The 17,641-nt window shown below is 40.6% G+C and overlaps 1 protein-coding gene across 2 annotated transcripts in view; it reads left to right on the top strand.

Annotated features, from left to right (window-relative positions):
• The window catches only part of LOC309544542 (tyrosine-protein phosphatase non-receptor type 9-like), a 102,398-nt gene that overhangs the window by 65,776 nt on the left and 18,981 nt on the right, over positions 1-17,641 (top strand). Inside the window, exons 6-8 of one of the 2 annotated variants that reach the window (XM_082243447.1) lie at positions 5,158-5,268; positions 7,577-7,765; positions 8,057-8,229. In XM_082243447.1, coding sequence (XP_082099573.1) covers positions 5,158-5,268; positions 7,577-7,765; positions 8,057-8,229 — 473 coding nt within the window. Of the gene's footprint in view, positions 1-5,157; positions 5,269-7,576; positions 8,230-17,641 lie in introns of both variants that reach the window. The other variant, XM_082243446.1, reaches the window with a different exon arrangement.

Raw genomic sequence — 17,641 nt, 5'->3', positions numbered from 1 at the left:
TATGGGTGACGGGCTAGCAAAAAGTGCCCCCCTGCCTCATCAGATCCTAAATCTGATTCGGCCGCCGCGGACGTGGCTCATCCTGCTGGGTCTCCGACCATGCGCCTGGAATCCTCTCTTACTGAGGATGATTCCTTTACGTCTGTGACCGCTCACGAAAAGGCGCTGGTAGATGCACTGATTTTATTTGTGCGTGAGACCCTGAAGATGGAGCACGTAGCTGAAGCTGCAACGGAGGCGCAGGTACCCTTTGGCAGAGCGGCAAAGGGGTTTCCTTTCCCCGCCTATTTTGACAGAATTGTCGCTAAAGAGTGGGGACGACCAAAGCGTCACCGTAGGGTTCCCAAGCGCTTTACTAGGCATTACCCCTATAAAGGAGTCCCTCCTTAAGAAGTGGACTGTGCCACCGGTTGTGGACCCTCCAGTTTCCAGATTAAACAAGGCAACCATGATTCCTGTGGAAGAGTCCCCGGCCTTTAAGGATCCGGCTGACCAAAAGGCGGAGGCTGTGGCCGGCAATGTGTACACCGTCGCTGGTTCGGCAACGAGGCCGGTATTTACTATTGCCTTAGTGTTGCAAACTCTGACTGAGTGTGCTCCTACGCCGTGACCTGGAGGGAGAACAGCTCCCTCCTACCTTTGCGCATTCAATTGGACAATGCCACAGCTGTGGCTTATGTCAATTACCAAGGGTGCACAAGAAGTGCCCTGGTGGCTCTGGAGGTAACCGACATTCTAAGGTGGGCAGAACTGTTCATTCCAGCCCTCTCAGCCATACACATTCCCGGGGTGGAAAATTGTCAGGCGGATTACCTCAGTCGGCAGGCGTTGGACCAAGGGGAGTGGTCCCTTTTATCCTGAGGTGGTTCATCAGCTGTGTCTCCAGTGGATCTGTTGACGTCTCGGCTCAACAGAAAGGTGCAGAGGTTTGTGGCTCCCTCAAGGAATTCTGTCAGATGCCACAGACGCGCTGGAGGCCCCATGGGGTCAGTATCTTCTAATCTACGCCTTCTCTCCTCTCAAGCTTCTGCCCAGACTTTTATGCAGGATCCAGACAGAAGGGATTCTGGTCATCTTAGTGCCACTGGATTCCCCTCGCCGGGCCTGTTATGCCAATCTAGTGCGGCTGATCAGCGACGTTCCCGTAGAAGCTTCCTCTCAGGGAGGATCTGCTGTCCCAAGGACTGATCTTCCATCCTGCTTTACAGTCGCTGGCTTTGACGGCTTGCCTGGTAAACGCCAGGTGCTAAAGGAGTTGGTGATTCCTATGCTGTTAAAAGCTAGGAAATCTGCCTCTAAGAAGATCTACCATCGTACGTGAAAGAAGTACGTTGCGTGGTGTGAGTCTCTTGAGGTTCATCCTCGCAACTTCTCGGTTGCTTGTAAATTAACCTTCCTTCAACGGGGAAATTGAACAAAATTTGACCTGGAGTACCATCGAGGGCCAGGTCTCGCCTTGGTGGTCCTTTTCCAACGACCTTTGGCCACATACTCCCTGGTGCGTAACTTTTTTTTTCAGGGTGTTCAACAATTGGTTCCTCCAGCGCAGGCTCCTTTGCCGCCTTGGGATCTTAAAGCGGAGTTCTGGCCTCAAATACCTTTTTTTTTTTTTAACTAGAAATACCCCTATAATACTAATCCATCGCCCTTTACAGAAGCGCTATTCTCATACTTACAAGGTGTATAGTATTGTATTTTAGTCAAAATCTTACTTTTAAAAACGCTGCCTGAGTGGAGGAAGTACAATCAAAAATGCCCTGAAAATAATGTGACAGTGACATTACTACAGTAATCGGTGCTAAAAATAGGCGCTGTACTAATGACACTGGCAGGAGAGAGGTAACACCAAGGCAATCAAAGGGTTAAATGTGTCCCTAGGGGATGCTTTATAACTGTGTGGGGGATGGGTGTGCTCAATGAACACAAAGACCTGTGTTCCTAAATAGGAACACAGGATCCCTGTGTTCATTAGTGACGGAACAGCGGTCTGCCTCCACAGGGAGCGATCGCAGGTGGGCCAAGTGTCTGAGACTGTTTGTGGTGGTGTACCTTTTTGTACTTTATTACTAAACTATTAAAAAGATAGTTAAATAAAAAAAAAAAAAAAGATAAATGGGATGTTTGTCCTTTCATCTATCTTCCCTGAGTTTATACTTCGATATCGGAGAAGTGCTAGCAGGTTCAAAAACCTCTCTGCATCCATGAGTACAATCTACATATGGGAGATACACTTTAATGACAGGCATCAACCTAGGCATATACACAGCGGGTAAAATAAGTATTGAACATGTCACCATTTTTCTAGGCAAATAGACAGTATATTGTCCAAAGTATTTGGGGACACCCTTTACACGTGTGTGAACTTTAATGACACCCCAGTCTTTGTCTATAGGGTTCAATATTTAGTTGGCCCCCCCTTTGCAACTATAATAACTTCAACTCTTCTGGGAAGGCTGTCCTCAAGGTTTAGGAGTGTGTCTATGGGAATATTTGACCATTCTTCCAGAAGTGCATTTGTGAGGTCAGGCATTGATGTTGGACAAGAAGGCCTGGCTCCGCTCTAATTCATCCAAAAAGTGTTCTATCAGGTTAAGGTCAGCACTCTGCGCAGGCCAATCCAAGTTCCTCCACCCCAAACTCATTCATCCATCTTTTTATGGACCTTGCTTTGTGCACTGGTACAAATCATTTGGTTGAGGGGGGATTATGGTGTGGTGTTGTTTTTCAGGGGTTGGGCTTGGCCTCTTAGTTCCAGTTAAGGGAACTCTTGAGGCGTCAGCATGCCAAGACGTTTTGGATAATTTCGTGCTCCTAACTTTGTGGGAACAGTTTGGATGGCCCCTTCCTGTTCCAACATGACTGTGTACCAGTGCACAAAATGGTCCATAAAGACATGAATGAGTGAGTTTGCGGTGGAGGAACTTTTCTGGCCTGCACAGAGTCCTGACCTCAACCCAAAAGAAGATAAAAGTTTAAACACCTGAAAAAAAAAGGAGGTGCAAAAAGGCATGGAAAGCCAAGACACCAGCTTAAATCTATCAGTAATTAGAAATTCTGCCCTTTGTCAGTGCAAATTACTATCAGCTGGTTCAGTCTCAACTCACTATAAAAAAGTGTCTCATTACCAAGGTGTCACACAAAAAAACTCTCAGAATGGGTAAAAGGAAAGGGCTCTCTCGAGACCTTTGCAACCTTATTATTGCAAAACATACTGATGGCATTGTGTACAGAAGGATTTCTATATTTCTGAATGTTCCAGTGAGCACTGTTAGGGCCATAATCTGGAATTGGAAAGAACATAATTTCACCAAAAATAAGCCACAACCAGGTGCTCCTTCTGACAGAGGAGTGAAAAGAATTATCAGAAGAGTTGCCGAAGAACCAAGGACCACTAGCTTCAGAAAGACCTGGATTAGCAGGTACAATTGTTTGAAAGAAAACCATAAGTAATGCACTCAACCGCCATGGTCTGTGTGCACGCTCACCACGCAAGACTCATGTGCTGAAGAAAAAGCATGTTGAAGCTCATTTAAAATTTTGTGCACAACATTTAGACAAGCCTCTGAAATTCTTGGAGAATATAGTCTGGACAGATGAGACCAAAATTGATCTTTGGATGCCGTGACCCACACCCTGATTGGAGGTCAAATGGCACTGCACGTCACCCCAAAAAACAGCATGCCAACTGTGAAGTTTGGAGGTGGAAACATCATGGTGTGGGGCTGTTTTTCAGCATACAGTACTGGCAAACTTCATATCCTTGAAGGAAGGATGAATGGAAAAATGTACTAAGACATTCTTGATAAATATGTGTTGCCATCTACCAGTATGATGGAGATGAAACGAGGGTGGACATTTCAGCAAGACAATGGCTCCAAGCACAAAACCAAGGAAACTCTCAATTGGTTTCAAAGAAGAAAAAAAATGAAAATAAAGGTGCTAGAATTGCCCAGCCAATCGCCTGACTTAAATCCAATAAAAAATCTATGGAAAGAACTAAAGATCAGAGTTCATAGAAGAGGCCCACGGAACCTTCATGATTTGAAGACTGTGTGGACGAATGGGCCAAGATCACACCTGAGCAAAGCATGCGACTAGTTTCTCCATACAGGAGGGGTCTTGTCATTAACGACAAAGGATTTTGTAGGCAGTATTAAATACATTTCAGTTAGTTTGGTAAATACTTTTTCCCTGTGTCATTCCATTTTATTACACATAATTTAATTTCTGAACTTATTTGTTTTGGTTACTTTGTATGTATTGAATGGATTGTTATCGACATTTGGTGACAATTTCAAGTCAATAGCACCTTTAGAAATATTTACCTACAAAAATGGTGACTTGTTCAATACTTATTTAACCACAGTAGAAGTGTTTACACATATCTTATATGTTCACAGGATACAAAGGTAAAATGTAAACTTAAATAAAAATAGAAAATTTCCGCGCTAATATAATGAATGAAAGAATGATAAATATCAGCAGCCAACACAAAATCAACCAACAGTGACTCAAAATATCAATAGAACATAAAAGTGTAGCGCTAAAAATATTGATAATCGCAAAAATAATAAATTAGTGTCCAAATGAATGAAAAACTAATAATCACAATAATGTGTATAAAAGAAAAAGTGTCCAAATGAATTCATTTGGACACTTTTTCTTTTATACACATTATTGTGATTATTAGTTTTTCATTCATTTGGACACGAATTTATTATTTTTGCGATTATCAATATTTTTAGTGCTACACTTTTATGTTCTATTAAAATGTAAACTTAATATGAATTACTCTCAGCCAGTTTTTATAACAGGAAACCTGCACTTTTTAAATCGACACTGTAGTTCTCTTTAAAGAATCACACCATAAATTAATATCTAGCTAAGGTTTGCAGTACTATTAGTAAACCTAAGCAATTGCCTCTCTTCACACAGCCAATGCATGCCAGTAATATTAGACAAAAAGACAGGTTAACTTTTAACATTCATTTGGTGTAGTAATCACAAGTTTGCAATATGGTACATTTGGATAACGTTTAAATGCGATCTGCACTTGGAGGGGTTATTTGTGTAGAATTGTTAGGAAGACTAAGGTAAGTGATTTATGTATATACTTCAGATAATTGTTGACTCATCCAAGTTTTTCTTTCTCCCTAGGGTGCTTTTCCCGCACGGTTAAAATGTGTTTTTATTGTGTCCTCTCCTCTTTGGTTCCGCGCTCCATTTGCTGTTCTACGTCTCTTTGTCAGAGAAAAACTGCGAGAACGGGTACAGTATCTATTTTATTTTTTAACTTGCTTTTTATGTGCTAAAAATGTGGTGTCCAAAGAGCATACCCAATACTATGAGAATAAATTTGGTTGCAGTTCAAAAAACGACTTTGGCCTAAGCAAAACGGTTTCTGTAGTTTCTAATGGTAAGGCAGTTTAGATAGCTATATACATTTACAGTTCTGTGTCTGCAGATGGCAGGTCTACTAATCCACAACTCTAGCCTGATCACCTAAACCAGACAATCAAAATATATAATATAATTTGTTGCCTGTGCCCAATCCACTTTAAAGTCCACCCCACCCTTCCAAAAAAAAAAAAAAAATTAAAAACATAGCACTGCATCTTTAAAACTAAAAAAAAAACCTCAACTCTGGCTGCAATACACACCTCTTTGTCCACAGATTTTGATGCCCTGGTCCTCATTGACACGTCCCAGGACATGGCATGCAAACCCAAGCTTACAGCAGATGCTGGGCGCGGGAGCGTGCACATGCCCTAAACCCAGAAGTAGGCAGCGATGTACTGGTATGTTGCTTTGCCTACAGCAGCCACCCGTTCACAGTACATTTCGGGCAGCGGTCGCTAAGCGGTTAAGCTTAGATAGGTTTAGACCATACTTCTACTTTGATTATGAAAAATTTAACTCCCCATCCCCTTTTACATTACAGTAAAGTAAAAAGGTAAGCACCATGGTGAAGAGCTTTTTTAAGTCTTATGTTTTGTGAATAAAAACATGTGAGTACTGTAAAGTAGCGGTTATCCCAGTTTGGCTCCAAAATGGAAATATACTTAAGGGGAGCCTCAGAACATCCTAGAATGCCTTTCTACATTACGTTCAGGGACTATATTATTTTTTGTAGCCCTTAGCAAGCCATCTTCATTTTAATTGGTTGTAATGGGTACACTGTAAACGTCCAAAACCAGTATCTTTTTGGTAAGGGTGCACATGAAAGCTTTTTCACATTTTCTTACTAGTCAGACTTAGACACAATCCTACCATACAGAAGAAACCTACCTGTACTACAATGTAAGAATAAAGCTGAATTTGTTGTTTTAACGCACCTAATTCTTACATCACAAAAAAACACTTAAATACTTTTCTGACCCAGAAGAGAGGTTGCCTTACCATATATATATATATATATATATATATATATATATATATATATATATATATATATATATATATATATATATATATATATATATATATATATATGTGTGTGTGTGTGTGTATATAATGTGTTTGTTGCAGGATCTAAAGAATTTTTTTTTTTTTGCATTCTCGATTAGGTCTTTGACAAGTGAAATGCATAGTGGGGAACTCATAAAGAGTGTTTAAGACAATGTTTAGAATTCCGATGTTCTTCCACGTGACAAATGTCAGTGCAGGTGACAGAGTTCTGTACCTGTTCTAAACAAGTGCATACATTTATGGCAAGCACCAAGTGTGGAGGTGCACTGACACGCCAGCCTTAGTGCAACTGTGCTTCCTCCTGCAGCTGTCACGCAGACAGTGCAGCGTCTGGTGAGTTATGAAGCTGGATGGGTTCAGTCTTTTGGAATTCATGTATACTAGTTCCCTATCAGGTCTGCTCCTCCTGTAATTGACAGCAGGCAGGGGGTGGATCCTTAGCCAATAGACAACCTGCTATTGGCTGCAGAATCTACCCACTGCCTGCTGTCAATCATAATCCTAAGAGAGCAGACCTGATGGGGAACTAGTTTCTCTGCTTCCCCATCAGGCTAAGTACCACTTATTGTTAGGAGTGTTTGGCTGTGAAGCTGACACCATCCTTAACTAGTAACAGGAGGGGAGGGGGTAGTGGTGGCAAATATGCCACCTGCTTCATAGCATAAAGAGATAGGCACTTTGCCTTTCTCTGTATACCAAGTTATATTTGGTCTTAATTACCTCCAATTTTGTTCTCTATGAACTGGAGGAAATTATTTTTGAATTTGATGCATTCAAAGCTCCACTTCGTAAAAGTGGCGCTATTGAGAACTACCCAGATCTACTGCACGTGTTGGTATATCTACCAAAACAGTTGGCAGGTATTCTTGAATCTTTTTTTAAAGGGTTCTAGCACCAGAAAAGCGCCTTTGGGAATTTATTGAATTGCCCTACTAGTTTCAGGAAGCTCACTAATTGGACCTCTTTAATTATTGCTTCAAAAGCTCCCTGTGTTACTCTGATAGCTGTTACTACATATTTATTTGTTTATCGATTTGATTTATATTTAATGAGCTTTACTATTCCATGTTTGGTTCCTTAACAAATATATATTCTTTCCTTCTTACAGGTGCGAACAGTAAAAGCCCATGAGTTGGTAAACCATATACCGAAGGACTCTTTACCAGAACATTTGGGAGGTACATCAAAAATAAGCCACGTGGCATGGATTCAGGCGTGTGTTAATTCCAGACAAGGGCAAGAAAATAGAGACTGCATGGACCATCTCTTTGTTATATACTCCGCTGAGCAAAACCCTGTGAGTGATAGACTAAACTCTAATTGCACCCAGCAGAATGTGACTGATAACACCAGACTTTTACACAATCATTACCATGAAAACAGGACTAAGAATTTTGCAGAGGCACACAGAGTAAGCAGCTGTGTGCACTGGAATGGGTCTGCCGTTAGCGGCAACTACGATTGTTGTGACAAAAGCTCCAGTGCAAATACAAATTGCAGGAGGCCGCCTCCTCAGTCGGAGACTCCTCCGGACACTCCATTGTATAAACAGCCTGCTGACAATCCTTCCATCCCACCTTTACCCCAGAAATCTCGACCACTGCCTGCAGACATGGAGGTATCCATACACATACCAGAAGAAGGAGGTATGACAGTACTTGGTTTGGTTCAACATGTCAAGAGGATGAAAAAGCGGGGCATTTTTCAAGAGTATGAAGAGATTAGGAAGGAGTCACCAGTTGGCACTTTTGATGTATCAAAGTAAGTGAAGTCCCTCATCCCCTTTCCTGTTATAACAATGTGAGAAAGGGATGGTCCACGCATTTGAGAAATTCCAGAGTCTGTTAGTTTAAGTAGCCAGAAGGCACACCATTTTATACATGCCTACAGAAAATGCTGGAGAAAGAAGGAAAAGGCAGCAGATGTAATTGGGAAAGTAGTCCTGTGGCTACCTGAATTTATCCATCATATCAATTAAACTCTGCAGTCAGTTGCTGTCACCTCCATGTGATTTTTTTACCTTCGATACTGAAATACTGGAGCTTGCGCTCTCCTACTAATTGTCTCAAACTTAAAATGTAGACTACAACCTCACTTCTGGTCCACAGTGCTCTATATTATATTGTCAGTCCACCAGATATTAGGCCTCTGCTGTAACACTAAGCAGAGTAGCAGAGCTTTTTCCCCTTCTGCTGCAGGACCACAACAGTAAAAACTGCATTTTTTGTGCGGGTGAGGAGAACAGAGTAAGATGGCTTTTCAGACTTGGCTATAAATTCCCCAGTGTACGCAGGGGAAAGGTAAAGAATGTTCTGGGCATTATGAGCTTTCTAAAAAGGAAGCACAGCAGAAAAAAGTATCTTTAAAATCACTTAATTCTCAATACTTATAAGGAAACATTTTTACAAATCCTGCTAAACATTCTTTTTTTTATGTGACAAAAATAATAAAAAGCAGATGTCACAGGGCACTTTGTACTTCATGGCTTCCCTGGCTAAGGTGAGTTTTTTGTGTTTAATTTCATTAATAAGGGGATTAGCCCACAGCAACTAGTATTTGTTTGCTTCATTGGGCTTAGTTAGGAAGTATGTGGTTTCAGCGCAACTGTTGCTTTAAGTCCAGGTAGTGTTCAGAATACATTTTGACACCCGATGAGGTAAATCCAGTAGTTAAGTGGCTAAATAGTAGGGTTTAAGCAGTTAAGTGGTGATTTGTCACTGGTTAATTTTAAAGATAACTAGTTGGAAAGGAGCAATTACAAGATTCCAAATCTCCATTCCTAACTGTTGGTTTTATGTGAGTTAGTGGTTGAGTTGTTACCTACACTCTGCACCTTGTGTTTTGCATTGCTTAACTGAGTAGACTTACTAAAACTGAATGTAAACGTAGAGTGTTTGGGGCAGCACATACATTCCCGTACACAAGTACTGCTCGGTTGTCCACACCTGGTTGTACAGCGACTGCATATTTCAGTCTGTCATTGATTATGCCCAAATGTACACTATACAGCACTGTTCCAGCTTAGTGGATGAAGTCTTAGAATATTGGAAATTTAGAGATTTTTCCCTTCTTCCAAGTAAATCTACACTTCAAAAATGAAAGATTGAATAAATTACTGCTGTCCATGTCTTCTACTCTTTACACCGGCCTACCCATAATACATTTGTGAAAAAAGATTAAAAATAGGTTAATGCGTATGTACAGAAGAAATTGTGTTCTAAATGGCCAATGCAGGATTTTTTTTGGAGGTGAATGGCTCCAATAGAGTTCTTTCTCTTGTTCAAATAACATGAACATGGCCATGTCATCTTCTTCCAGCGTATGGTCAGTTGTATCATCTTCCTTTCTCAAGCCGCTTGGCTGTCTTTACTACTTGATTTCTATGTGTACTCTACTTCCTCTGTGATGTCAGCTTTAAGACTGGGACACACAGGCCGAATAGCTGCTGGTTCAACAAAAACCAGCCAACATTTGGCCATTGTTTACAGCAGCCTGTCTGGCTTCTGTTGAATGGGCATGCTGGCAAACCAGCAGCCCACTAGCATTGAATCCGCATTTGCAGCAGTCCCCCTGTCAGAACACAATAGCTCAGTCGGGAGATCCCTGCACTAACATTGCATAGTTAGTACAGTGAGCTCCTTAGTTTTCTTCGTTCAGCCTGCTGAGTTGAACAAAAAACAACTTGCTATGTGTAGGCGTTCGTGAGTCATGGCAGTTGGAAACTGCATTAGGATTAAAATAAAGAAAGCATAAACTCTGTTTCACTGAAAGTTTAACCCTTTAGGCCCCTTTAACACTTGTGTGACTTGTCCTGCGACTTGAAACTGCAAAGTTGCATGACAAGTCCTACTCCATGATTTCCAATGAATACCGTTCATAGCTGTGCGACTTCAAAGTAGTCCCTGTACTACTTTGGTCCAACTTTGATGCGTTTTGAGATGCATAGACCTCAAGATTACACAGGCATTGCTTCAAGTCCAGTCCAAACCACATGACTTTTAGGTCGCACAAGTGTAAAAGGGGCCTTAATGGAATTTTACTGATGTTTCCATAGTCCTCCTCAAAATCACAGGGCATTTGAGCGTAGGTATATATCTGTACATGCATGAAAGTGCAGCGTTCGAACAATACATAAACAGATTAAATAAAATTACATGATTTTGGTGAATTTAAATAAAAAATGGAAGAAATGTGTCCATCCAGGGAGGGATTAATCCTCCACAGATGTGAAATACAAAATGAAAGAAAATATATGTTCATAATTGGGATGAACCACACAGATGAAAATCCTATTAAGAAATTTCCAACAAATTGGTGACAAATCTTCTAAAGCAAATTCATTTTAAGCAAACGATAAAAAAAAAAAAAAAAAAAGGAAAGAAAGCATTAAAGACCCTTCAATGCAAAAAAAATTGCTCTAGTAAATAGATGCACCTTACCAGAATGTTTGACCACCTATAACCGATGACCAAACAAGCTTTGTGTATACTCCATAAGGCAGGGGAATCATCACACTTCCGTCACTCAAAACTGATCCATCAGGTTTAAGAAGAATATGAAAAACAACTCTCATGGTGTAGTATTTAGTAAAATCCATAAAAAAAAAAAAAAAAAAATTTAAATATTCACAAGGCCAATGTGATGAACAAGCCGTATAATATACATCAATAAACAAGCGTCCAGGTCCTATCCTTGTGTTATACGTCCACATCTCGGCTGACGGGACCGCATCCCTCTCGATTACCGCTTCTGACACGTTTTATCACCACAGACGTCATCAAAGGAAGGTTATTTTATTATCACTTAGTTTGCTTGAAAGCAATTTGCTTTAGAAGATTCATCACCAATGTATTGGGAATTCCTTCATCTTCATCCCATTTATGAACTTATATTTTTCTTTCACGTTGTATTTCACGTGTGTGGAGGTTTAATCCCCCTCTAGATAGACACATTTCTTACTTTTTTTTTTACTAATTTTTTTCATTCATGCGATTTGTGCAGACAGCAGGATCCGCATGAAAAGGCCAGACCCAAGAAGCTTTGGGCTGGCCACAAAGGCAGAGGTAGGGGTTGGGGGGGGGTCTTGTTTGACCCTCCTCAACAGCCCACCAAACTAGAATGACTCCCGCCGCAGAGTGGGAGGAAGATGAGGGGCCTTCCTCCCACAGTGGAAGGGGATCATTTCAAGCTCTTTTATTTCGGATCTGTTGACCCCAGGAGGCACGGACTGGAATTCAATTCTCGGCCGCGGGAGAGATTAAGTCACCAGCCTGCCCAGAGATCGAGTAAAGGCTACTGCCTTGAGTCTCCAGATAGGAGACTTGGTAGCCTCACAGGGAACGCTAGTGTAATGGCAAAAGGTAACCAAACTTGGCTATAAAGGTGAAAAATGTATCACTGTATAACATTCTTTCCAAAATACCAATTTGAGCTGGCTGGAAATTTTTTTTTTTTTTTTTTTCTTCAATCATAACTAGTCCCTGAGTGACCGAGATTTTACTGCACTGACTTCTCTGCCCAACTGGTAAAAATAAGAGCTGGAGTCTACACATGTAAACAATCCATTAAGGACCAGTAAATGAGTGAGTTTTTTGTCAGTCTTGGCTCTTACACACGCCTCTGATTTCAATCCTCTGTCATTGGACAGTTGGAAGGCTTCTACAGTCATGTGTTTTGTGGTATGTTGGTTCAGAACTCATCAGCACAACGCTGCCAGTGCAAGTGAGCTGCTTGTCTGAGTCCAGAATGGCGCCACTGGAGCCTTCTGCCACAACAGTATTGCAGGGAGCAACAAGGAAGCCTGGAAAATGAGGGGTGAGCAGCAGAGAAGACTACAATAAAGAGTAAGAAACTGAGGGAAGAGGGGTGGAAAATAAGATATGGAGGGGGGACCAAAGAGATGATGAATATGAGCAATGGGAGCAGAAATGCATAGTAGAAAGGAGACACCAGATAAAAAGTCTAAGCTATAGCAAGTGTATTGTTTAGAATTGAACTAATGGGAACAAACTGATACTTGTGTGACTAGGAGAATTCTTATCAGTACATTTATTTTTTTTTAATTTTTTTAAAAATTTTTTAAAATTTTTTTTTTTAGTACATTTAAATAACGGCCGTCTCAAATCTAGGTGGTTGCTGGTTCATATGCTCTTGTAGTGAGCTTTTTCATGGAGCAGCCTTGTACATTAAACAAAAATGAACATTGAGGTATTTGTGAATGTGGGTGGAATGCGACAAAAGGCTCTAAAGATTCTTGATTTTAACTTTAAAAAATGAGCCTACATAATTGGGTTTCCAAGGCAATGTAAGTGCTATGACTTTCACATACACACTGACCTAATATTGATGATAAACAGAATCCCTTTTTTATATATGATTTAAGTTAAATACCAGACTGTTTTGCAGGATTGATTTGTGACAGTTATAAATACTGTATAAGCTCCAGTTAGGATAAAACCTGGTAGTAAACATTAATGTCACTTTGCTTATACTTTTGAATGTCTTTTCACCTATGGGTTATGACTTTAAGTTGGAACACAGGCGCTCTCTCTCTCTCTCCGCCACTGTATTTCATTAGTAATAGACATTTACAGTAGATAAACAAAGCCGAACATTCTTATTACTAAGTACAGTAATTATACCCTGTGAGAGTTTTTCCCACTGCTGGGTCCATGCTGGTTATTGGTCAAAAGGGAGGCACAAGGCCCACAGGAAAATTAAGAAAATGCCATTCCACTTTGAACAAAAAATACAAAAATCAAAAAGGCCCAATTCAGACTTCAGAATCAAATTTATATAAAAAGAATTAGGAAAAGTGCGGGATACAAAAGAAAAAATAAATTAATTCATACTCGCCTAGGTGAATGCAGCATCGTACCATTATTGTCGGGATCCCTGTAGAGCCTGGACTAGCTGTGTGATGTGAGCCAGCAGCAGGCTGACCGCAAAGGATCGCAGGATTCACAGTGACCGGGGGCTGGGTAGAGGGGATCCAGTGTAAATTCACCTTACAGATTTTATGTAAAGGTGAACTTGCATATTAGGGTACTGCTGTAGACAAAAACGTCAAACTTATCTCCACTCGAAAAAACTTGATTATACATTTTTGAATATTTAAAGCCATAATTAAAACAGAGAAGAGGCCTCCGCAGCCACTTAAACTACCATGTCAGTCTAATTTAGAGCACTAATTGAATAATTTGCATTTGTCTCTCTTCATTAATCTAGCCACCTGCGGGTTATGATGAAGCAAAAGAGAATCTGATGGTACGAGTCCACTGATGATCATGAGCAGGAGTCTCCAAACTACAGCCCAGGGGCCAACTATTTCTTCTAAAGCCAAAGATCGGAAATTGTTTACTCCCACTGAGCTCAGTCCGGCCCTCCTACAGTCTCAAGGACTGTAAACTGGCTCTTTCTTTAGAAAGTTGGAGACCCCTGATCATGAGTATGTCTCTCTAATAGGATACCATTCCAATTCCATATAAATCAACTTGTCCAATAGTAATGTTATTGTTTAAAGTCCTTTTAAACAAATAAGCACATTAAAGAGCACATACAAAGCGATTGGTACAGAAAGTTTAATTGGAAATCTTCATCTGGAAATTTAAAAAAATCCTTGAAAATTGAGCATATGCGGATGAGACTTTCATGATCTCACTGTTGGCTGTGGGCACATTGCAAAGCACATATAATAGTATTGCTGGAAAAGTCATATAGAACAGACAAAATATTTAGCTAGTGTTTCTTCATGCATGCAGTATACAGTGCCTTGCGAAAGTATTCGGCCCCCTTGAACTTTGCAACCTTTTGCCACATTTCAGGCTTCAAACATAAAGATATAAAACTGTAATTTTTTGTGAAGAATCAACAAGTGGGACACAATCATGAAGTGGAACGAAATTTATTGGATATTTCAAACTTTAACAAATAAAAAACTTAAAAATTGGGCGTGCAAAATTATTCAGCCCCTTTACTTTCAGTGCAGCAAACTCTCTCCAGAAGTTCAGTGAGGATCTCTGAATGATCCAATGTTGACCTAAATGACTAATCAAGTCTCCGTATAAATGCACCTGCACTGTGATAGTCTCAGAGGTCAGTTTAAAGCGCAGAGAACATCATGAAGAACAAGGAACACACCAGGCAGGTCCGAGATACTGTTGTGGAGCAGTTTAAAGCCGGATTCGAATACAAAAAGATTTCCCAAGCTTTAAACATCCCAAGGAGCACTGTGCAAGCGATAATATTGAAATGGAAGGAGTATCAGACCACTGCAAATCTATGAAGACCTGGCCGTCCCTCTAAACTTTCAGCTCATACAAGGAGAAGACTGATCAGAGATGCAGCCAAGAGGCCCATGATCACTCTGGATGAACTGCAGAGATCTACAGCTGAGGTGGGAGACTCTGTCCATAGGACAACAATCAGTCGTATACTGCACAAATCTGGCCTTTATGGAAGGAAAATTTGCATTCAGACGTACTTGGACATTCCAACATGACAATGATCCTAAACATGTCCTGTCGTTGGCTACAGCAGAATAAAGTTCTGCAGTGGCCCTTTCAGTATCCTGACCTCCGTATCATTGAACCACTCTCTCAGATCTCAAACGTGCAGTTCATGCAAGACAGCCCAAGAATTTACAGGAACTGGAGGCTTTTTGCCAGGAAGAATGGGCAGCTTTACCATCTGAGAAGATAAAGAGCCTCATCCACAAATACCACAAAATACTTCAAGCTGTCATTGATGTTAAAGGGGGCAATACACAGTATTAAGAACTGGGGTATGTAAAGTTTTGACCAGGGTCATTTGGGTAGTTTCTGTTGTCATTATGATTTAAAAAGAGTAAACACAGTTCATTGACAATAAGTGGCTTGAGTCAAACACTAACCATGAGTGAAAGAAAAGTTTGTGTTATCATTCATATTCTCATAAAAATGGTCAAGAAATCATAGTTAGTGTGTGTGTGTGTGTGTGTGTGTGTGTGTGTATGTATGTATGTATGTATAATATATATATATATATATATATATATATATATATATATAAAAATTTACCATGTTTTGTATTAAAATGAAAGTGATACATATTGCAAAAAAAAAAAGCCATCAGATTTATCATGTTTGTGCTAAGCTTTCATGGGAGGTAATACGTTAGTCCAGCTAGAAAGACAATGAAGGAATATAGAAACCTGTATCCAACTTAGCCCAGGGTCTGCAAAGCCTCAAGACTTATAATTAGTCCTTGACGTAAAATGGTATGTCATAAATAGTCTGGCATAGCAGTTTAAAGCAGTATACATTCTGGTCTTGGTTTGTTTTTTAAATGTTTGTGAAATACCAAAGCCCATCTCTGGTTCATATTCATAAAATCTGACTGTAATGAAGTTTCATTCCTAATGCATGGCTGCAATATTGTTTACGAAAATAACAATCAAACTAAACATGCCTATATTATGAGGAGCAGAAAACCAATGGAAAACATTTAAAGTACAGCTTTTGCTGTTTAAAATTGTCAATGCTGCTGGCTCCTGCTATGTCTCGGTGCTGCTTCCCTGATTTTCTGGCCTTCCTAATGGCCAGGTCAGTCTCCAGCCAGGCTGTTAGCTTGGAGGAAGGAGAAGCAGGGGAGTGTACTGCAATCACAGGCTACTGGGCTGTGTGTTTCTATTGATGGAACACAGTGTAGGGTGACAGAGCTCTAGTCCCTGAAAGCAAGGGTGGTGACACAGTATACTGCAAGATAAAGGAGCCACCCTAAAACCAGAAACATGGGGAAGCAGTAATGGCAGCAGATTAAAAATGAGACCAGGATTAAAAGATGAAAAAATCTGCATGTGATGTAAGTGATTTAAATTAAAGCAATTTAAAAATCTGAATTATATAATTTGGTCTCTAACAAACTGTAGTTTATTCTGTTAGATATGTTGGTTAAAAAACCTTGTCAAACACCCATTGGACCCTTTGGTTGTTTTAAATGTAAATGCTCTCGTTGGGGAGAATTTGTAGCTCAGTAGCTTTCGCTTACCATCAAAACTCTAAAGCGAATTGGCAATTGTGTGTGATTTTTAGTTTTTTTTGTTTTTTCTGTAAAAAAATAAATATGCCCCCCCCCCCCCCTCTTCTTCTTCTTCTTCTTCTTCTTTTTTTTTTTTTTTTTCTTCTTTAAAACTATATTTAAAAATCATCAGGCTGTCACAAATTAACGGACTTGTTGCTGCTTGGAAGGAAGCTACCATATTGTGAACTCAGTTATATTTCTGTCTGGGTATGGCAATGAGTGACAGACATTTCTTTTTAAGCCTAGGTTCACACTGATGTGCGATGTGAGAAACGCAATGAATCCTCATTGAAATTGCACCGTGTTCATGCGTTCTGCGGGTGTCGATGTTGAAACAATGCCGCCCTGAAACAGCTCGCAAAACGCAGTACGATTGCCAGAATCAGATTGCAAGGGTGTGAACACCCATGCGATTTGGTTCAAGTGCAGCAAAAAAGATCCTGCACCATTTGGGTGCAGATGCTGTGCGATTTGAGCAATACAAAATGAACCCCCATCACGATCCAGCGCTGTGCATGAGAGTTGCCGCTCTCCTGGCTTTGTTCCTCCTCCTTGGGCAGATTGATAACAGGAGCCATCGGCTGCTGCTCCAGTAAATCAACTCCAGTGACGAGGGGGTGGGGGACAGGCCGAGTCCTGGTATCTGTGTCAATGGACACGGCAGCAGGGCTTGGGAGTGCGCCCACACAAGTGCCCCCATGGGAATCGGTTTCCTATTGGGGGCACCAGCAAGTGAGAAGCCAGGAGCACCGACAGGGGACCCGAGTAGAGGAGAATCGCTCTGTGCAATTCTATTGCTATTGTATTCTATCGCACCACACGTGAGCTATTGCCCTCTGAGTGACCGCAATAATTTTAGCACCACACCACACCTCCTGTGAAACTCTAGACTGGTAACCTGTAAAGGCTTTTAAAGCATCGTTGATGGATAATTTACTTTAGCGTACTTTTGACACCATTTCACAGGCTTGCACAATTTTAAAGTGTGACATGTCGGGTACCTATTTACTCAGCTTAATATCATCTTTTATATTTTAACTAAAATTGGGTATTTTTTATTGTGTTTGTGTTCACTACAATTCATTTAAGTATTTTTTTTTTCCTGAAAATTTGC

Source organism: Pelophylax lessonae (assembly GCF_965119305.1).
Source record: "Pelophylax lessonae genome assembly, chromosome: 1".
NCBI lineage: Eukaryota > Metazoa > Chordata > Amphibia > Anura > Ranidae > Pelophylax > Pelophylax lessonae.
Note: the sequence above shows the minus strand (reverse complement) of the source record. Positions and strands in the feature narration are given on the sequence as shown.